Raw genomic sequence first — 21105 nt, 5'->3', positions numbered from 1 at the left:
TGACGATGTGAAGTAATAAGACTGGGCCATGGGGTTGATAGTGGGTGGATGGGCGTAAGATGTACGTGCATATCTTATTGACTTATGTGAAGATACAGTATTGGATCATCTGGAGTTTAAGCGTGGGCTGATATCTCGATCTTGATATATGTGCATACCTGCAAACCGTTATGTCATCTCCACTGACGGGCTTGGAGGAGGAATCGGATGAAAGCTTCAGACCCACCTGCAAGGCATGTTGCAGCAGTGTTAGCTTAGTAGAGACCTAGAGGAGGCTTTGCTCCACTGGAACGGCAAGCCGAGATCCATTCTTCAGTGGATTTTTGGTGTTTGGGGACCCACCCATTTACAGGTGAGAGACAAGGCGACCGATGCTGTCATGGACAATTTCACGAGGCGAATATGGCCACAAGCGTGACTCTCTCGCCTGCGTCGACCAAGTGAGCACTTCATGACTGAATTATTCCGGCCAGATTAATTAAAATAACCTACAATTTGCTGATATATATCTGGAGGGAGCTCAGTTTTGATTGAAGCACTGTTCAGATTCGACTCGGCTTGACTGTGACTCAACTGACTGGAACTCGAATCGACTCATCGCATCTTGCGTCTCAGGTACTCGGGGGCTGCTAGAAGTGGCTTGGATCTGGTCGAATCAAGAGGTGGTAGCTACCAATCTTAGTAGGTAATGTACAAGTACTACTTCTAGGCAGTTGTCGCACTCAGGTACCTTAGCCTACTTTACCTTACCTAGCTCTAGGCACCCTCCACCATCTCCCCGTCAAGAGAGTACCACCATAACCTTTTCTTGGTCCAGGCTCAATTCACGCCCTGGTTCGCTTCCAACTTCCTCCTGTCCATAATCTTTTGCTTATCCTTACCCTTCATTCAAGGCATCACTGTTCATTCATAGCCCCCCACTGGCTAGCATCCTTTATTCTTGGTCGACGACTTGTACCACCTCATCGTGAACCATTTCCCCCGGTTCCTCCTTGGCTTCACGTACAAATACTCACCCTTCCTGGCAATCGCCATGGCTCCGCAACCCGAGAAGAGCCAATTGAAGCGCCAGCGCGTTAGTCCATTCCCTTCTCTTTGGCCTTTCTGAAAAAAGATTCACGTTCTATTTTGTTGGTGGGCAAAATGTCGGCGTTCTCGGAACTCTTCTTGCGCCTGCCGTTCCATGTCGTGTCGCGCCATCTGTCGCTTACCGTTACTAACTTGCTTCGCTTCGCAGGGCTCGTTGCCAGATGATGAGACTGAGACCAAGAAACCTCGACGAGCTGAGCGCCTCGAGGCTGATCCAGACAAGACCCCAATTGTCAACAAGCAACATCTGCCATCACCTCTCACACATCTTACCGATGACTCCAACGAGCTCAACAAGGAGCCAACCGCGACCCCCCCGGGACAGAAGCAACACGAGATAACCCCCAAGAAGACCGAGGACACATACTCTCAAGGCCAAGCGCTATCGTCACCACCCCAAGACACTCAGCCGCTCAGTCAGTTCGTTGATCGCCACCCTGCCATCTCCGACGACATCGAAGACGAAATTCGCGAAGGCGTCTGGGGATACCTCGTTCCACTTGATCCGAAGTATGGCGACAAGCCAATCGTCCTGAAGAAACGAAGCGCATGCCCCCTACCAGACACGGTGGCCGATTCCGCCAGGCAGGATAACACGCATCATACCAACGAGAACGGCAAGTCCGCTGCGATGAAAGATGAAGAGGCCTTTGAGAAGAAGAAAGAAAAGGGCGTCTCTTCTGGTGGCTATCTAATTGGACGACATCCCGAGTGTGGTTAGTTTTAGAATTATCTGGCGTCAGTTGATGACAATAACTAACTTATCAACAGACATTGTAGTCAACGACGGCATTGTGTCGAATCGGCATTGCCTTATTTTCACCGAAAACAAGGGTAACGATACTGTCGCAATTGTTGAGGATCTGTCGAGCAACGGGACGTATGTCAACGAAGCCATCGTGGGCCGAAATCAGCGCCGCGAACTTGAGGAGCAAGATGAGATTGCTGTTCACGGCAAGGCGCGTTTTGTCTTCCGCTACCCCCAGAGTCGACAGACCAGCGCTTTTCTCCAACAGTACACTCTCTTAGAGAAGCTTGGAAAGGGTCATTTTGCCGAAGTTTATCTGTGCGTTGAGAAGGCCACTGGTCAGCGCTTCGCAGTCAAGATTTTCACAAAGCATCCTGGTGTGGAGGATCGCTCAAAGACGGAAGGCTTGCAGCAGGAAATCGGTGTGTTGATGGGGGTTAGTCACCCAAACGTTCTTTGCCTAAAGGACACCTTTAACGAGCGTGATCGCGTATATTTGGTACTGGAGTTGGCACCAGAGGGAGAACTTTTCAACTACATCGTGATGAAGCAGAAGCTCAGCGAAGATGAGTCGAGAAAGTTGTTTGTGCAGCTTTTCCAGGGCATCAAGTACTTGGTAAGTCATGACGTTCCCCTTCCACGTTCTATAAGGACACTCCAGGACTAACCGTGCATGTTCAGCATGAACGTAACATTGTGCACCGAGATATCAAGCCCGAGAATATCCTGCTGGTTGATAAGAATCTGCATGTAAAGCTTGCTGACTTTGGCCTGGCGAAAATTATTGGAGAAGAATCTTTCACAACTACACTATGTGGAACGCCCAGCTATGTTGCGCCTGAGATCCTCGCAGACTCCAAGCAGCGCAAGTACACAAAGGCCGTCGACGTCTGGTCTCTAGGAGTTGTGCTTTACATTTGCCTGTGTGGTTTCCCACCTTTCTCCGATGAGCTTTACTCGCGCGACTTCCCATTCACCCTCTCCCAGCAGATCAAGAGTGGCCGTTTCGACTACCCTTCCCCTTATTGGGACTCCGTAGGAGACCCAGCGCGTAAGTGAATATAATGCCGAGGCCATTGTACAGTTGCTAATATTGCACAGTTGACCTCATCGACTCTATGTTGATCGTTGATCCTGAAAAGAGATTCACGATTGACCAGTGCCTGCAACATCCGTGGCTCACACAGAGTAGCCCCGGTGTAAATGACAGCACTGGTGGTCTCGTTGGAGGCATTGCAGGCCTCGAGGTCAACCGAAGAGCCCCTGCTCGTGAGCGAACCTTACTGGCCTCCCTCAACACTGTACAGGTCACTGCTCAGCTTGAAGTTGGCAAGGACAAGAACCCCGTGAAGGTGTTCTCAAAGAACAAAGGTCGTGTTACCAACGTTGCAAAGGAATCTGACCCTGCCGGTCAACGGGCACCAGATGAATTTATTGAGATGGGAGGTAAGGGTGACCAAGAATTATTCGCGGACGATGATTCGAGCATTTACCCAATAGGTGATAATGGCGAGAAGATCAAGGCGAACAAGGCCAAGCGATAAATCAGAAGGTTCGGAATGCTAGAGTTGAGTATGCGGGATCAGGGAGTTTTTGGCTTTGTTCTGGTGTTACTCTCATTGAGTTGGTATTCAATATTGATTGTTTGAAGGAGTATCCTCTATAGAGACGGTACATGAGATCATTGGTGTCTTGTATTGGATGAGTTGTTTCTGGTATTTGTCTTCACTTGCATTACATATTGAATCACGGAGGAAAGAAAATAGATCTGTTAAGAAGAGCTGCTCATCACCCAATAGTAACTTGAAAGCGTACGAAAAGTCTTGATTGTTTTTCATTACCTGCTGAAAGTGCTTCGAGCAGTACTTGTATATTGTGAAGTGTTAAACACCTGTACTAGAGATATGGCCAACCAGCAGACAGGGTAGCACGACTTTCCTGGCCTCGCGACAAAATCTTGAGACCGATCAAAGATATCTATCTACCGTGGCAGGATAATCAAGGTCCCAGAAGGTAAAGACTTTTCCTGGTACAAATTATTTTCAAAATTCTCTCATTCCTTTCTCAGTCCTCCTGGAACGCAACAAACTAGAAACAGGTTTAGAAGTTCGCTTGACGACCCATCATCATGCCAAATATGTAACAACTAAAAGTAGATTCAAAAGAGTATTGGAACCCTCTGATAGTTTGAAATGACCATAGCTGTAAGGTTTATTCAAGCTAAAATTGTCGAAAGCTGAGACTGATGAACCGTTCAACCATGTTCAACTTACACCAAGAAGTTTGTTATCTCCACGTGACTTATCGCTTAGCGCCCACACATACACCAGGTTGGAAAACCTATCTGGCGGGGTTCTCAAGGCCCCACCAGAGAGGGCTATTCGTCTGGGACGAGAAACTTCACATTTATCCGCTTGTCGACCTTACAAACGCCTCGAGATCGTCCCCCCGCGCGTCCCCGGAGCTCGCTTCTTTTCCTGTTACCTTATCCTCGTCCGCACCGCCCAAGCCGGAACGAGTTACTCGACGATCACCGCGACCGAAATCTCTACATCGAACTACCATTCCCGCGAGGGAGTCAAAGGCAGCAAACATGGCCGAAACCAAGACTGCCGGCCAGCCCACTCTGGTCTTTGTCGATGGATCCTTCGAGGACCTCGCTGCCGAGATGGCCGACTATCTCAAGGCTGAGGACGCTAAGCAGCTTCTGAGCCAGGAGAAGCCCCCTTCCCAAGAGGAGGTCATTTCCAAACTGGTCTCGGCCTCTGGAGCCCTCAACACTGTCCCCGAGAAGGAGTATACCGCCGCTTCTAACCTCATGACCCATCTCGTCCTGATGTCCTCCGACCCCAAGAAGTTCTTGCCCACTCTCTGCACCACTTTTGCCAAGCCTCTCCTCAACTCTCCCGTCCACGGCGCCGGCCTGTCACTCAACGCCCTGACCACTGTCTTTAACCTGCTCGACCCCGCCGACCCCGTCCGCGCCCGTGTCTTAATGGAGATTCTCAAGTTCCTGAGAGCTCACGGTATGTTTGAGAGTCTGCGCACATATCTGGATAAGCTGCCCGAGTGGCTTGCTACCTGGGGCACCGACGCCGATTTCCAGCGAAAGATTTATGAGGAGGTCGCTGAGGTTGCCATTGAGGCTGGCGAGGAGCAGTAAGTTGTTCCCCTGTGTGTACAGTGTGCGCGAGTCTTTCTACCGGTGACTTGGAAGCAGCCTGGAATCATTCCAAGGGATGTCTGCAGCCACTGACCGCACCTGTATGGTTCATCTACTGAACAACCTGCTAAACATCTGACAGACAAGCCTACGAGTACGTCGTCAAGGCTCTCCGAACATTCGACGGCGATGCCATCTCATCCGAGGAGGCCCAGCGACTATCTCTTCGTGCCGTCAAGAAGGCACTCACTTCCAATAACCACTTCCTGTTTCAAGACCTGCGGGGAATTCCAAGCGTCCAGGCCCTCAGCGACTCACACCCCGTCTACTCGCAACTCCTCGATATCTTTGCTGAGCAGGACCTGGAGGATTATAACGACTTCAACGACGAGCACCAGGGTTGGGTTGAGAAGGAGAAGCTCGACCATGAGAAGCTTCATCGCAAGATGCGCCTCCTAACTTTCTCCAGCTTGGCCGCCTCCACCCCTAGCCGCGAGATCGAGTACTCCAAGATCACCAAGGCTCTCCAGATCCCCGAGAACGAGATCGAGATGTGGGCCATTGACGTGATCCGTGCCGGACTTGTTGAGGGCAAGCTTTCCCAGCAACGCAAGAAATTCCTTGTTCACAAGGTCACATACCGCGTCTTTGGCCAGAAGCAGTACCAGGAGCTGGCCAACCGGGTTGACCACTGGAGGACAACCCTGCAGAACGTTCTGGGCGTTTTGCGCCAGGAGCAGGCCAACGCCAAGGCACAGAAGGAGCGCGAGATCCAAGAGTTGGAGCGCAAGGTCGCCAACGCCGGCGTTAGCGGCAACCAAGATGGCGGTAGACGCAGACAGAACCAAAACCGGGAGCCTCGCGAACCTCGAGAGCCCCGTGAACCTCGCGAACCCAGGGAGCCCCGGGAGAGGACAGAAGATGACGACTAGACGAGGCAACGCAGAGGAGGATATGCCAGGACATGACTAAAAACGAGACTAGAGCAGTCGTGGGGAAGAAAAATGAGGGGGCTTTTTGTCTGGGAATAGGGGACATTGTTATACCTGCTTTGTGTTAATACATCGTTGGGCATATGAAAGAGAGAATCCAGCGAACGAAGGGTTGCTAATGCGAATGGCGTAGCCGGTTTCATGAGCATATTGGTCTTCTACCTTCCCAGCATTTAGGCGAAGATGGTGTCATGACACTCTTCTTCAAAATAGAACAAAAATTGAATGCATGTTAAATATAGAGCGAGTCTTGTGAAGGAGGCGTATAAGGGGCGTTTTGTTATTATATTGTACATATTTTATTGACTGCAGTGACCTTTTTGAAACAACAGAACGGAGACATTAGAATGATGACGTGAACTTTTTATGAGGATCTGGGTTGTGTATCCGTCCTATGAAACAGTTAGTGATATCGTCACAATCAATGAATATGCGAGCAGCGTCACAATGGAGCGAAATTTTGAGTATATAGATGTTTCATGGCAGGAATGGCAGATCATTGCACAATCCTTTGAGTGTAAATACTGAGAATCGGCAAAGAAGCCCAGCTTACCATTGCGTCGGTTGACAAGGGCAACATAGCCTCCTGTTCCAACCAAAATGACGACCACGAACGGCCAGAACTTAACCTCGTCATTACGACGGGGCTTTGGCGGTTGTGAAGAATAGAAACGGCTGCTTCGAGAAGCCAGAGAAGAGGATGTGAAAGGACTAAGTCTTGAAGCCGAAGCAACGAAGCGCCCACACTGGAAGGGCATGCGAGAAGCCATTGAATGCGATCAAGACTTGAGTTCTTCAGACTTATGTGTAATTAAAGTCTAGATTTATTCTGTTGAGAGTCGGATGGGCAGAGCAATCGATGAACTGAAGGCTGTAGTGATGAGTTCAGGTGGAACCATATTGAGGTATGACATGGTATGGCAAAAATCAGGCGAGGATTAGACATGAGCGATCACGTGACCCTTCCTATAGCATCTTCAATAACCTAAGGAACCAAGCCAGTCAAATATCCCGACTTGGTTCATTCAAGAGGTTTAGTTGATTCGTACCCAATTGAAATGAACCTGAACATAGACCTTAGATAGGTCCGTATCAAATTGCTGAGCAAACAGAATCCTTGCTAGTAGGCTACCTACTACCTATGCAACAAGGTGGTTGGTGGTTGGCCCAACTGCCGCCCGCCTACTAAACCAGCCTCTCACATTATGATTGACCTCAGCTCTGTCCTGAATGTTAAGCGCTTGCATTTGCACCCCGCATGAGCTCATAAGGTACGACTACGGATACGCAGACTTCAACGGTAGCTCCCGCTTTGGCGCAGGTGTATTCTCATTGACATCATTTGGATTCTTGAAGACGAAACGAAATATAAAGGGTTTAATCATCCATCATTGTGGTTGTCGTCTCGTCTCATTTCACCCTGTCTGCAGATCTAGTTGCTACGCCAACTACACCTTCATCATGGTGTCAACACCAAGGTCGAAGAGTCGAAGAGAACCCCAGACGCCGCGGTCGCAGAAGAAGCGCATGCCCAAAGGCCGTTATAGCGATGGAAACTGGTGGTGTCAGTGGCAGCTTTTCCCACCTCATAATTGATATGAACATTGACATCTCTCAAGGTAACTGTGAACCCCGCCAGAAAGCCACACTCCGTGAGGTAAAAAAGTCTGGACCGAACAACGGCAAACTTTTCTGGAAGTGCGATGATTGCAATTTCTTCCTCTGGAGGGATGAGGCCAAGGTACGCGAGTCTGGGTTGAGGGCTTCCAGGAGAGGTAGCGAATCCTCCAAATCTGAACCTCCACCCATGACACAGCAATCGCTTGTGTCGTATGGCTACCAAGTGACTCCGAGCCGGCGTCAGAGCGACGATGATTCTGTTGACAGCACAGAATCCGGCGAGGATTCGGAAGTCGATACCCCAATGCTCAAATCGATCAGGAACCAGGCACAAACGGCCGACCTTTCAAAGCTGCCCTCTCCGCCTACTGCAGCTGTCGAGACACCCAGTCGTGGACCTACCAAGAGACGGCGCGACGTCTTCGAGGAAGATGAGGATGATGAGTTCAGCGATATTGCTTCAGATGAAGAGCGGCAAATGGCTGCTATTGCGGACAAGAGCGCCGAGAAGGCCGCCCAGGGCCGTTTCACTACTCCCAGCACTACTCGCACATTCTCAGGGCTGCCCACCCCTTCTGTATCGCGTACGCTATTTCCCACCAGCGAATCCAAGAGACAGAAGCAAGTCTCCTTTGAAGATACTCCCTCCATGACATCTACTACTCTGACCGCCCAAACACAAACACCTTCAAAGACTCCATGCGGAACGCAAGGGCCTCCTACAAGTAGCCCTCCCGAGGCGAACTGCGATGTGACAGACGAAGTCATGAATCTTCTGAGAGGCCAGCAAATCGACAAGAGCGTATTGTCATCTGTACAAAGTATCCTGGAAGCTGCAGCACGTCGCACCAAGGGCATCGTTCTTGGCCGTGACTCTGCGCGGTCAAGCCTCAAGACCAAAGATGACAAAATTGCTACCATGCAGGAGCGTATTACTGCACTCGAGAACCGCGAACGAATGCACAGGAGTCAGATGACGAATATCAAGGCTGGTTTGATGAAGATGTATGATGACAACTGATTGTGTCAAGTGTTAGGTTAGACATGATAAGGTTATGGTTGTGATGATGCGAGCTTTGGACTTTGGTAATGTAGGTAGATATACCCTTTTAGCGACTAGTTAATAGTATCAGATTAGGTAGTTTTCGTGTGGCAGCCCAAATCAACAAGGTACGCCATGTTGAAGGTGTATTCGTCGTGTCGGGTTGGATTACACCGGTGACTGGCATAATTCAATACAAACTACATGTCGGACCCGGCGTAGGTATTCAAGAGTATTCTATTATCGTCCGAGACGTAAAGTGTTCATATTTTATAGGCTTAGCAACATGAATTAGTGAAGTTTATTTCTATACAGCCCGACTCCGGCACAGCTCCTCCCAAGTGTATGCAATTCCAATTTATACCGCTTTATCGCTAAAAGTCAGGACCCAACCTCTCAGCAAGGGCCTTTTCAGTGTTGGCATAGACCTCGTCAGGAGGAGGGGTAGCATCGAGCTTGAGAACCTTGCCAACCTCCTCAAAACGGTTGACGACAGGCATGCTGGTCTCGATGAAAGTGCGGAATCGCTTGCGGATACTCTCGGCGTTGTCATCGTCACGACCGCTGGTCTTTCCACGCTCGAGAAGACGAGACTCCATGACATCCTCTGGGCAGTCGAAGAAAAGAACAAGCTTTGCGGGGCAGACAGTCTCTTCAAACTTGACGGCCTGGTCCATTTTGCGGGGAAAGCCGTCAATGAGGAAGCGCCCCTTTTGCGAATCCTTTGCCTTAAGGTCGGCGGCCATGGCGTTCTCGAGGAGAGCAATAGTCACCTCCATAGGAACAATGAGACCGTTTCGAATATAGTCCTTGATGAGATCTCCATATTGCGAGCCGGGTCTTTCCTGCTCGGCGCGCAAGAGATCACCAGCTGACAGATGACAGAAGCCATGGTCCGAGACAAGCTTGGAGCACTGAGTGCCCTTACCAGCGCCAGGACCGCCGAGAACAAAGATGACGGTCACATCCTTGGGGTCGAAAGTCGGAGTTGACTTTTGGGGCGCGATGGTCGCGGGCGCATCTTGTTCGATAGCAGGCATGATGAGATATAGAGCTGTAGTTGGAGGTTGAGGTTAGCTGAGGAGTTTCATCATGGAAGAGGGGTTTACCTTTGGATTGGGTGCCTTTGTCAATGCGGGATCATTTAGGTATAAAAAGGGATCTTACGGGAGGGAAATACAGGGAAGAGGAGCCTGATCTTTTGCTCGATAGAAGATCGATCGTGTTGATGCTGCCAAGACAAGGAGGAGTGGACTAGACCCCTTGGATTGAGCGGTGTCCCACATGGAGGGCCTGAGGCATCCATGATGTTGCTACAGCCCTCTTTACAAGCTCAACCTCAGATCAGCACTTAGCAGATCAATTGCAATGTAACATCAGCGATCATCTCGACAGAAAATTATCAGTATTTTGACAAAATTGATTCTCTCATGAGCTAATTGTAAAACTTGATTGGATTGCCTCCACCATTCGAATATAGCGAGAATCTCCTAGCCCATGGATACAATCTTGATCAGCTGCAAGTAATGATTCCTTGCGATACATACAGTTTCTCCAGATCATATGCTGGACATACTCCTGAAACCCTGACCTCTAACCTAGTCTTAGACTTGTTCCAAACTTCTTAGCGACATCTTCATACGTAACCTGGCAACGACCTCGTCCCAACTGGCAATGACATGATGATTCTCGAATACAGGTCTGCACCCATTATTCATAGTTCAGCGTGACTATTGGCTTGTAAATGACCATGGCATTCGAGTTGAAGAATTCGCCATCGGCATTGCCAATCTTGCTGAGTCTGGGCGAGATCTGAATCCCAACGACCGGCGTCCCGTCCTTGATGCCACTCCTGTGGCGAACAATGAGGTCGTCAAAGTTATCGCTCTCGTCGTCGATGTCCCAGTCTGTTACGAAGAACGCCCTCGACTTGAGGAAAAAGTTGTTCAACTTGACCGCTTTGTTGACAATGCTTTTAAGCCTCTCTTCCGCCTTGTGCTCCTGGTCAGGGTCCATGAAGATGGCCAAGTCATTCTTCATCCTGTCGACGATACGTATAGCCTCTTTCTGGTTGTTTTCGTCGAACTGCTTATTCAAAAAGTTGGCTGTGTGAGCTTTGACACGACTCAGTTCGGGCATGCTCTCGCAATCGATCTCTGTGCGTTGTTAATACACTACAGTAAGAGATGGGTAAGTGGGGGGTCATACTAGAGATGTCCAAGCAAAACAACTGGAAAACTCTGCCTGCAGGACCACCAAAGGTGGCTGCTTCACCTTGAAAAACGTTACGAACAAGGCACTTCCAGATATACTGCTCAAAATAGAACTCGGCCAGGTGGATGTCTTTCTTTTGCTCCTTTTTGAGCGCCTCGACCACGCTGTGGTCTGCTCCCCGAGGTGCCGTCTTTCGGTAAGGCTTTACTGTGAGGACCTGAACAACGAACGCGAAGATTTCGTGTTTGATACCGTTCCAGGCACTTTCGACCTCGTCATCGGTCACCTTGAACGCGTCATTGAAGTTTGGGTCTCTTTCCTTTTCCATGGCAGCTATTTCCCTTCTCAACGAGTCGGCATAGGCCTGTCTCTCGTTGGCGTAAACCTGGGTGTCCTTGAGGCTTTTGGTGAGTTCAACGTTGTCATTAACCAGCCTAGTATTTCTCTTCATGACCGCGGCGAGTTCCTTTCCACATTGTTTGAGCTTGGAAGTGCTGTCGTCTGGTGAACCAGCCTCGAGGAGTTGGTGTTCAAGGGAAGCGATTTTCTTCTTGGCCGCGTCAAGCTCAACCGCGAATTCAGTCTGGCGCAGAGTAGTTGAAATCCGTTTCTGGATAGATATCAGGCCTTCATGGAGGCTTCGAATGCCAGAGAGGTTGTCCGAGGGCGAATCCCCAAGGTGCGAGAGATCCGGCGTGACTGGCCTGGGAGTGGCAGCATTGTTGCTGGCGGTCGCAGACTTGTTGGTCTTAAGAACAATCTTCCGCACCTTTTTGTTGGGAGAGCCGGCTTCTTCGTCGGAGGATGATCGTTTCTTAAGAACAGCGGACTGGTTTAAGGTGGAAAGAGGAGAGGTCTCGATCGCAGGATCAGAGCTGGAGTGCGCAGTCTCATCTTTGACATGAATAACTCGAGATCCCGCGGAAGACATGGAGCGGAAGCGCGGGACGATTGGCTCGTCAGAGTCACTTTCAGGATCCTTGAAACACTTGGGGGCCGCAGCTCGCGAGGGACGGCCTCGTCTCTCAGGAGTCGTGAGCTCCATAGCTTTTTGATGCGATGCGCTGTGATGGAAAGTGAAAGAGGGAGAAGTAAGGGAATCAAAGATATTTAACTTCGCAGAGGAGAAAGGCGAGGATGTAAATGAAATGATGAGGAGTTGGGGAGAAAATCAGGAGCTCTTATGCGGCCTGGGGCTGGCAGTGATACAGAAAAGAGGAGGAGAACAATAAGGTGCCGAGCCGACACTGGCAGGGCAGTGCCGTCCAGTCTAACAATAGGATATCAATAGGTTCTTTTGATGCACAATAGATAAAATCAGGCAGCAGTGAGGAACAATATAGAAACCTGTGATTAATATGTATGTCAATAGGCGGTGCACTGAAGGCTGTATTTAGGAGCAAGTATACAGAATTGCGTTTTATGGTCTATGGCTCTATAGAGTACCAAGAGCTGTTATACTAATCAACGTAGAAAATATAAAGTTTGCAAACGTATTCGTTGAACAGCCTCTCTGTTTAACTCATCATCGGTATTCCTCATTATACCACAATCGAAGATATCAACACATAGCTTTCAAGGGCCATAACGCATGAGCACAAGTTGGCAATGCTATGAAATCCCCTCATTTCTTTTCAAGTTACTGCATCTGCTAAGGTTGTCCTTGACGTTCATTGAAAAGGGATTGACTTGTGTCTACGCTCCTCTGAATCAGTACCTATTTGTCGTGGGCGTTCGTTTCGGTGCGTTTGGCCCACTGGTACCAATTAGCAATGATACACAGGTATTAGGAGAGAGATGCAAATGACACGAGTTAGTTTTAGGACTGATGATCAAAGCCTGATCACAATATTGATATGTCGTTGTAGTAGCGTATGTGTTCTGTAGTCCAAAATCTTGAATGCTTCGCTGCTGATCGCTTAATCTTTCGTTGTTAGCAGGATCAAGTGCAGTTTTTGGAGAATTCCACAACCTCTGCAAGGATATGAAGCTGCTGTCAAATATAAGAGAGGCCAACCTTAATCTTTACTTCAAAGAGAGCATACTTTCAAGCTGAATGTATTGCTACCTCGTGTAGGATCACTCCCGCAAGGAACCCATCGCATTCAATATGAGCTTATCACAATTGCTTGGAGTTGCTCCCAACCTAGGGGAGGCAAGAAAACTCAGGATCTTGACCCTAAGTGATGAAAATATTGCGCAAGTCTAGCCTGAGCCTAGTTAATTCATTGCTAGGTTTATTTTGGCATCCTATATCAAGGTCTTGAGTTTTATTACTCCCTGAGACAACCAACATGTGTGGAAGTATCCCCCTGTAGTCTTATTCCTACAAATACAATTTCCGCTCGATGCCAGCACGAATAACACAATGTCGACGATTGCTTGTGTAGGATAGTCCTCCAAGGCAGAGGCCGCGATCACTGGCTGTTTTATAAAGATTGACGGAGACCAGCAAATGATATCAATACATAGATACGAAGACTGACGATTGGGAACGCGTGTCTCGCAGCATTGCAAAACGACCAGCCAATCCGGACAAAGCAAATGTCCTGGAATGGAGATTAATCCCAGGTCGTCGGGACTATCCATAAGGCTTCAAGCCTCCCCATTGGGTAAAGCATCCAAGTGCCGACTGCCGCGGCCCGCCCTGTCTTTCCTACTGTCAGGGCAGCATTAGGGGCTTGGCTTCAAGACAGAGCCTCCCAGCTAAGCTTCTGCTCACTGAAACTCCAGCGGGGATGACCGATGTCCACCCCCAAATCAGCCATGATTGGCCAATCCTCCTTCTAGAACGCCCATTATCAAAATTGCCCAAGACCGACTAGACTGCCTTGATCGATTTGACCTCCCCTTTACCCATGCACACTCGATTCAACGCCGCTTCTCGCCTGGAATTTTGTCTCTTACCTCCAAACTCATTTTCTTCAGCCTCTTGTTGTTTTCGGCATTTGGGTCGTTCGCTTCTCTTTACCACATATCGATTGTCTAATTTGGAGTATCTCAAGCGTGTTCTCGTTCGAATGAAGGTGTCATCATCATCATCATCATCATCATCATCATCATCGCAAGATTCTCGTTTTCTTTTTGACCTGAAGTCGCGTTGAATTTCCACCACGCAGAACATATCAAACAACCACACTCGACTCGGCCCCTTCCTTTCGAAAAAGCGACAAAATGGAGCCAGGATTCGTGGGATGGGTGATGGAGCTTACGGCCTGGGTGGCCCCCTTTTTCATCGTCATGTCGCCCATCCTCTCCTACGCCGACCAGATTATCTCTATGTACCGAAATAAGACCAGTGCAGGCTTCTCGCTCGACATCCCTCTCATCATGCTTGTCGCGTCTTTCCTGAGGTTCGATCTCTTCTGTCGCGACACGATTAGCACGAAGTATAGCTGACCCGCGCTTCCCGAAACAGAATCTTCTACTGGCCCCAAGCGCAATACGATACGAGTCTACTCCTTCAGTCGCTACTGATGGTTATCGTCCAAATAGCTCTCCTGAAAGTCGCTCTGGACTACCGACCTCCCCCACCTACCAAGGGTGGCGAGGCCGGTTTGCCATTTGCCGGTGCTGATGATGGTTTAATGGGCTTCCAACGGCCTTATAACTTCTGGCAATGGCGATCCCCCCGACGGTAGAGTTTTACTTTATTTATATGTCGATTTGTTTGGTCTAACTGGTTATAGATACTGGCATGCTATTATGTACTTTGCTGCTGGTCTTGTGTTTTTGGAGCTTCTCCTTTCCCAGATGCCTGGACTATACGCTGTATATGCAAACACCATCGGATGCATTGGACTCGGCGTGGAAGCGACTCTCCCTATCCCCCAGATCTTGGTCAATATGCGGTCCAAGTCATCTAAAGGTCTACGACTATCGGTCCTGGCTGCTTGGATTGGCGGTGATACCATGAAGCTTTTCTGGTTCTTTACATCAAAATCCGGAATTCCTTGGTCGTTCAAGATCTCGGGTATGTTCCAGGCTTCGTGCGACTTCTTCCTTGGCTTCCAGTACTTGCTTTACAATAGCCCCGAGGAGCCAGCGCAAATCAAGGAACACCCCATGGTTGAGTGGGAGGCACCCAAGTCGACTACACGAAGTCACAGCCGGAGCCTCACCCCTACGCGACGACCTGTACCATTTGTTGGCGCCGAAGAGGCCAAATAAGCCGCCCAAGCCCATGATTATATAAATGATCTAATGATAGTGATGTTGGATCTTGATGCATATACATCTGAATACAAAGCTCTTGGAGTGGAAAGCCGGAACGTCAGGATAAAGAGAAGAGGCTCTTTGAAAGAGATGGATGAGAAGTACTAGCTTGAAAAGGAGGCGAGGCTCAGTCCTGGCGGGGTCAGAAAAGCCGAGTCCAAGAGCTGAGCGACTTCAACAAGAAGAGATTCTGAGTGACCTTGCGATATCTTTATTGTCTTGAGCATTTCCCTTCATCTCAGAGGACCCCACAAATCACGCAAGCCCAGCGATAGCCGGGTCTCGGGTTTGGGTTGGGTCTTGCAGATCCTGGCTTGTTTTTGAAACAGGTACGAGGCAAAGTCCCACCACTTTCAGCTAAGTTGCAGTGGCATCCCACCACCGTTATGTTGTGATAGCGGAATACATGTCTGGGGTATCTATCAATCAGCTAAATGCGCATCTTGAGCAGTATCATCGAAGAGATACAGGTGAACATTGATTAATATGAATATACATAGTAGCATAGTCATTACTTTTATCTGCATATTTGTCCAATCTTACTCTGTGTTGGTCATGCATTGGCGAAGATTGCAGGTATCAGACTATCTCAGCCTCACTGCACCCACAAACGTGCCAATTGCCAGCCCCTTTACTTCCCAAGGTTCTGCCACTCAACGTCAACTTATTCAAGATAAAATCAATATTGACATTGTTTGCATTCTGCTGACCGCGGATTCGCTCAATTCCTGTATTGTTGAGCCATTCATATTATCTTAGCTTGTCGAGTCCTCTGTGGTGCAGCACTGCCGTAGCAGTGGCATATCTTAACTGAGCCACAGTTCTTATACAGACAGGCCTTCGCAAGTCAACAAATGCCCAGATCAGCCGATCACAGGATTGCATTATTTTCCTGGGACCTGTTCCTCAAAACTTAACTTATTCAGCGAGCTTACACCTCTATCTTCAAGCCCCTCCATCTTATTTTTTGTTTATCGCAGGTTATAGTTGGTAGGTTGCCTCTCCATGCTTCTCGCATAGTTGGTCGCCCAGCAACTAACCACAAATCGCAGGTTGAGATCCATTATCCTCAACCAATATTCACCAAGCCTGGAAATAACTGCGCAACTCGTTTGAGTGGGCACCAAATCTTCCATCTCCTCGTAACTTGAGGACTTATTGAATTTGACTGTGAATCACCGTCAAAACTTACTATCTCTTTTCCCGCCTCTTTTCATCTGCACCCCAACTTCTTCACATTCACACTTCGCATCGCAACTCTATATTATATGCGTCTTCACCCATCTCAGTCACATCCTCGTTGCCCTCTATCTCTAGGTAAGTAGTCAAGTATCTCTTTATTTACTTCTCCTCGCGTCGTAGTATGGTTTCTTCATTTCATCTTATCCCTGCACTCGAGTCTCTATAACCTAACCTTCTCTCATCTCATCCCAACCACACACTATCATCATATCGCAACAATCATTCTTCTTCTGCAACACTTTCTCTTATTTAACAAATATTGACGTCACTCGCGTATCCGCTCACCTTTCTCTCTCTTAGCAAATGCCCTACTGTTGATTCGTTGATCAAGGTCAGTTTCAACTTGGCTACACCAAACACTATCCCATTCCTCAAGTACATTTGCCTTGATACGACATCTCAAACATACCATCAACGCGACTCTTCATTAACGCTGTTCACGGCGACTAATACTTCTCAGAAACGTTCTGCCGAAGCCATGGCACCCGCAAATGCCAAAGCCAACTACAAGACCTACGAGGCTCAGGCCCGTATGGTTCGCGCCATCGTAGCCGCTCATCCCGACGTCAAGTGGAACTACAAGGGTAAGAGGACGATTTCCTTATATCTTGTCGCACTTGTTTCTAAGGGTCTCTTGTGGCCTTGAGCTCTTATTCTTTGTGTCCCCTCCCCATAACGCCGAGTCTGCAGGAGGAGGATTGACTCTTCCCCAGAAATCGCCGCTTGTTACGGCTCTGACATGACGGACCATGCTTTGAATCATCGATTCCGCAAGGTTCGGGCAACTGTCAGCATCATACATGCGGCCCGTGAGCAAGGTCTCGATGTCAAAGATTTGACCACCGACGAAAACCTCCTCCCTACCACCCAGGGAGCTATTGACAAGAACAGTACGATTCCCCGCCTGATCGCCTTTTCTCCAACAACATTATCATGATTTCTTGCTATGAGCTCTCACTGACTCGGTCTCCATAGATATCGCCAAATACTTTGGCCAATCTACCGCAGATGGCATCCAGTTCCAGTTTCGGACCATCAAGAAAGACGCCGAGGCTCTTCGTTATGCCGCTAACAATGGTGAAGATGTCGCCAACTGTCTTAACCTTGGGACCGCGTCCGGCCTGCCAAACACCCCGTCCAAACCGACTCCCTCGCGTCAGCCTGGAAGTCGATCGGGCAAGGGATCCAAGCGCAAACCCTCGTTTCCGCCCTTGAATCCCATCAAGCGCTCTGGATCAGAAGATGAAGACGACGACGAGTTTAACTTTGATGACATGGATCATACTCCGTCGAAGAAAGTCAAGACAACTGGTCGCACTCCTCGTGGCCCTACGCCCTCTCGCACAGCTGCTCGGAAGGCCGCTGCTACTATCGCCGGCGCTTCTGCTCAGTACAATGACAGCGAGTCTCCGTACGAGGATGCCCCTACTCCAACCCCAGGTCCTACTTCGGCTCCTGTTGGTCTCCCTGCTGCAGCGCTCCCTTCTTCTGCGCCTGTTGCTCCAACCTCCATCTTTGGCAACGTAGAGCGTAAGCCTCAGCCATCCGTGGCCGGAAATTCCGGTCTTGACATGATCAACTCAGTTGGCCTTGGATATCCCGACATCTTCTCAGTCGCGGCAACCTATCGCGCTCCACCTCCCGATGACTCGTCCTACATGGAATGGGGTGACGGAGAGATCTAAACTCATGATCTCGAATCGCAATCTCTGACTTGAGCAATAACTGATACCGTTGACAAAGGTTCACGGATACAGTACCAAAATATGGATGAAAGCTCTACAGAGTGTACTATACAACATACCACAAAAGCACGAATGCGGAACCGGTTCTTTTTGTTAGCGACATATGGCTCGATCGGCTTTTACTGCCTTGCTGTTGGTATTTTGATCATATTTCATGCCCTTGCCCCTGGTTTCCCAGCACAGATACCCCTTTTTTCCGCAACGCAAAAGCATTCAGTTCTTTCCTTTGAAACCAGGCTTTCGGCACACTTCATGGCGTCTTAGCCGGTTAGTTAGTAAGGGTTTACTTGGGCATGAATAGTATGGGGCATGTGTAAGTTCTAGCTAGCTATTGTGCTCACTTCAATAAACAACGTGAGTCTTAACATGTGGTGCCCTGTAATTTATGGCTGTGACATAACCATCATAGTGTAAATACCACGATATGCCAAAACCATGGCATCAGGTGCAGGACAGTAGTTGTCTGGCAAGATCTTAGTAAAAATGTCTTGTCCAAAGGCTCTGATCTGAGTCATATTTTCCAAGCTGAGTATCGAATTACCTTGACATGTTGTCGTGGATTCAGTAGTATTTCGTGGCTCGCGGCTCACTCAGGAGTTGCTTGATTTTGACATTCTATTTCATTGACATGTTTACGTCTCTTAGGATAGATATGTTGCTCAACTTAACAAAAGCTGCCATAAGGCATCTCTTTCCACAAAATCATGGTGAATCACGTTGACCAGCCAATAATCATCCTTGATGCCGCTCAAAAGTTTCTCACTCTCAGAACCCCGACCGTACACCTTGGCCCATTCACCCCAGATTCCAAACGCCTCCTCGCTCCATGCTCGGAAACTAACCTCCTCAATAATAGTAGGCGTGATGATCTCCTTTCCAGGAAACACACCCCATGTCACGGCATTGGTAGACGGACCGGCTTCCGTCGACCCGTTCACGTGATCGCTGTTGTCCGATGAGAGATAATATCCGCGTGCGTTGCTGGCGTAGAAGCATACAGAGTCTTGCAGCTCCGGCGATGTGAGCTTAGCCTTGAGAGTATCCCATTCGTTGGCGGGGATGAAGAATTCGACGAACGATTTCTGAAAGACAAAGCCGTTGGGCGGACCCCAGCCAAAGGTGCCGTCGCTGGATCGCAAGCCGTTGACGGCAGGCTGCGAGGCGACAGTCCACCAGCCCTTGCGATTGAGTTGCAGGAGGTTAGGTTGAATGGTTGAACTCTCAGCCCGAAGCTCCTCCTCACTCCAGGGGATGGCGGAGAGCTCTCCCTGAATATGCTTGACGAACAGGTCGTTGATATCCTGCCGTGTCTTGGGGTAACCCCAAAGTTTGACAGCCTGTGTTACAGACATATGGAGGCTTACGCCGTATCCGTCAATCTCACCATAGGCGGGGGATCGGGCGTCACCAAAACGACCGTTGGGAAAGTCATCCCACGTCGCCTCGCGGCCCAAAACGCCTTCACCCTCCGAAATGGCGAGGGTGTTTGCACGGGTATTGATTGCTTCGGCACGCAAGCCGGCCTCCTGTCCAGTAGCCTCCCATTCGGGATATATCGCTGGCCTATCACCAACAATCACACGATTGTGGGGGTCTGAGGCAACAGAAGAATGTCTTCTTGACTGCCGGGAGCGGGAGTGGCTGCTAGAACGCATGTTGGCGCTGCCATTGATCTGTAGCGAGGGAATTGCTAGTTCGTCCACCGCGATGGCTTCTTCGTTCTCTGGAGGATCAGGGATGAGATTCGCCCGCTCCAGGATGAAAGATACGGCCTTCTCCAGGTTCAGCGTGTAAAAGTGGAAGCCCTTTGGACCTGGTGTCTTGGATTTGATGTCTTTGATCTTGTCTATCAATTCACTGACGATGTCCACGCCGACCATCTTTACCCGTTCATCATCACCTTTAACAGCGTCGAGGCGAGCGAGGAGATGGTCTGGAATTTTGGCATGGCTCAGCTTGGTTGTGCGCTTGATCATCTGGTAGCTCTGGATGGGCATAAGTCCTGGAATAATGGGGATACCCTTGAAAGCACCGCTGGGGTGTTCTCTTAGAGTGGTCTCGAAGTGGTCGTATGCTTCGATGTCGAAGAAAAGCTGGGTTTGGATGAAGTCGGCACCAGCCTGCACCTTTTGCACAAGGTAAGGAAGATCATGCTCCAAGCTTTGTCCGAGAGGATGGCTCTCTTCGGCATGGCCCTCGGGGTAGGCTGCAACACCAATACAGAAGTAGTCTCCATGTGTCTTGCGGATATATCTGACCAGGTCAATGGCCCAGTTGAAGTCCTGGCCTCCATCATCTTCTGAATCTTCTGGGTCGCGGTATTCTTCTCTCCGCGGGGGATCACCTCGGAGGGCCAAAATGTTCCTGATTCCCAGTGCTTTCGCATCTGAAAGAGCCTCATCGATCAATTTCTTGCTCATATTGGTGCATGTTAGGTGCAGGCAAGTTGTAAGTCCGACCTCTCTCTGACACAACTCAGCCAATTCAAGTGATTTTTGGGATGTGCTGCCGCCCGCACCCCAAGTTACATTCACAAAGAGCGGTCGAAGGGCACGCTCCATTCGGTGAAGACGGTCTCGCAAGTTGGAGAAGCCCATGGCGGTCTTGGGCGGGAAGAATTCGAGCGAGAAGTAGGTGCCATCAGCTGGCAGAGCAGCGATGCGATCCGTGATCTTGTCCATTGCGACGGACGGTGGGAGATAGCTCGATGGCTCAATGATTCGCGTTTATTCGTAATATGTGGGTGGATTGAAAAAGTTGAAGACTCGAAGATGAATGGATATCGTCGGGGGGTAGTTGAACTGTCGAATCGTCGATGATTGAGTAGAAGTAGGAGGGGAGATGCGATACCGGGAAGGGCAGTTAGCTCAAAGCTGGCTTGTCGCTCTCTCTTATCGATTAAGAGCTATCGTCCTCAGATGAAGGGGGAAGGGGTTCTCAACTCAAGGAGATAACTCGGAGTGAGACGAGACCAGTCGAGTCGAAGACGTCGGGGTCCCTTTTCTTTATTCTAGATCGTGGAGGGGACGAGTTTT

At 49.3% G+C, this 21105-nt stretch overlaps 8 protein-coding genes across 8 annotated transcripts; 5 read left to right on the top strand and 3 right to left on the bottom strand.

Moving 5' to 3' along the window:
• Nucleotides 1–1033: 1033 nt before the first annotated feature.
• On the top strand, nucleotides 1034–3381 carry FSUBG_8344 (CAMK RAD53 kinase; the record flags this gene model as incomplete). Its single annotated transcript, XM_036686743.1, has 5 exons — nucleotides 1034–1075; nucleotides 1238–1805; nucleotides 1861–2453; nucleotides 2519–2888; nucleotides 2939–3381. The coding sequence occupies 5 exons, from the start codon at nucleotides 1034–1036 to the stop codon at nucleotides 3379–3381; spliced, it is 2016 nt and encodes a 671-aa protein (XP_036536201.1).
• Nucleotides 3382–4430: 1049 nt separating this feature from the next.
• FSUBG_8343 (eukaryotic translation initiation factor 3 subunit M) lies at nucleotides 4431–5932 on the top strand (the record flags this gene model as incomplete). The annotated part of the gene is made up of 2 exons (XM_036686742.1): nucleotides 4431–4996; nucleotides 5143–5932. 2 exons carry the CDS (start codon nucleotides 4431–4433, stop codon nucleotides 5930–5932), a joined length of 1356 nt encoding a protein of 451 aa, XP_036536200.1.
• Nucleotides 5933–7453: 1521 nt separating this feature from the next.
• Nucleotides 7454–8633, top strand: FSUBG_8342 (DNA topoisomerase 3-alpha; the record flags this gene model as incomplete). The annotated part of the gene is made up of 2 exons (XM_036686741.1): nucleotides 7454–7556; nucleotides 7612–8633. The coding sequence occupies 2 exons, from the start codon at nucleotides 7454–7456 to the stop codon at nucleotides 8631–8633; spliced, it is 1125 nt and encodes a 374-aa protein (XP_036536199.1).
• A 395-nt stretch (nucleotides 8634–9028) lies between these two features.
• Nucleotides 9029–9694, bottom strand: FSUBG_8341 (uridine-monophosphate kinase (UMP-CMP kinase); the record flags this gene model as incomplete). The annotated part of the gene is made up of 1 exon (XM_036686740.1): nucleotides 9029–9694. The coding sequence occupies one exon, from the start codon at nucleotides 9692–9694 to the stop codon at nucleotides 9029–9031; it is 666 nt and encodes a 221-aa protein (XP_036536198.1).
• A 670-nt stretch (nucleotides 9695–10364) lies between these two features.
• On the bottom strand, nucleotides 10365–11913 carry FSUBG_8340 (uncharacterized protein; the record flags this gene model as incomplete). Its single annotated transcript, XM_036686739.1, has 2 exons — nucleotides 10365–10810; nucleotides 10863–11913. 2 exons carry the CDS (start codon nucleotides 11911–11913, stop codon nucleotides 10365–10367), a joined length of 1497 nt encoding a protein of 498 aa, XP_036536197.1.
• Nucleotides 11914–14042: 2129 nt separating this feature from the next.
• FSUBG_8339 (PQ loop repeat) lies at nucleotides 14043–15038 on the top strand (the record flags this gene model as incomplete). Its single annotated transcript, XM_036686737.1, has 3 exons — nucleotides 14043–14221; nucleotides 14287–14505; nucleotides 14558–15038. 3 exons carry the CDS (start codon nucleotides 14043–14045, stop codon nucleotides 15036–15038), a joined length of 879 nt encoding a protein of 292 aa, XP_036536196.1.
• A 1765-nt stretch (nucleotides 15039–16803) lies between these two features.
• FSUBG_8338 (uncharacterized protein) lies at nucleotides 16804–18010 on the top strand (the record flags this gene model as incomplete). Its single annotated transcript, XM_036686736.1, has 3 exons — nucleotides 16804–16909; nucleotides 17039–17215; nucleotides 17301–18010. The coding sequence occupies 3 exons, from the start codon at nucleotides 16804–16806 to the stop codon at nucleotides 18008–18010; spliced, it is 993 nt and encodes a 330-aa protein (XP_036536195.1).
• Nucleotides 18011–18729: 719 nt separating this feature from the next.
• Nucleotides 18730–20751, bottom strand: FSUBG_8337 (MET12-methylenetetrahydrofolate reductase; the record flags this gene model as incomplete). The annotated part of the gene is made up of 1 exon (XM_036686735.1): nucleotides 18730–20751. One exon carries the CDS (start codon nucleotides 20749–20751, stop codon nucleotides 18730–18732), a length of 2022 nt encoding a protein of 673 aa, XP_036536194.1.
• Nucleotides 20752–21105: the final 354 nt, after the last annotated feature.

This window comes from Fusarium subglutinans, assembly GCF_013396075.1.
Source record: "Fusarium subglutinans strain NRRL 66333 chromosome Unknown NRRL66333_c0000113, whole genome shotgun sequence".
In the NCBI taxonomy this organism is placed as follows: Eukaryota; Fungi; Ascomycota; class Sordariomycetes; order Hypocreales; family Nectriaceae; genus Fusarium; species Fusarium subglutinans.
The sequence above is the reverse complement of the archived record's forward strand: the minus strand, read 5'-3'. Positions and strand labels throughout refer to the sequence as shown.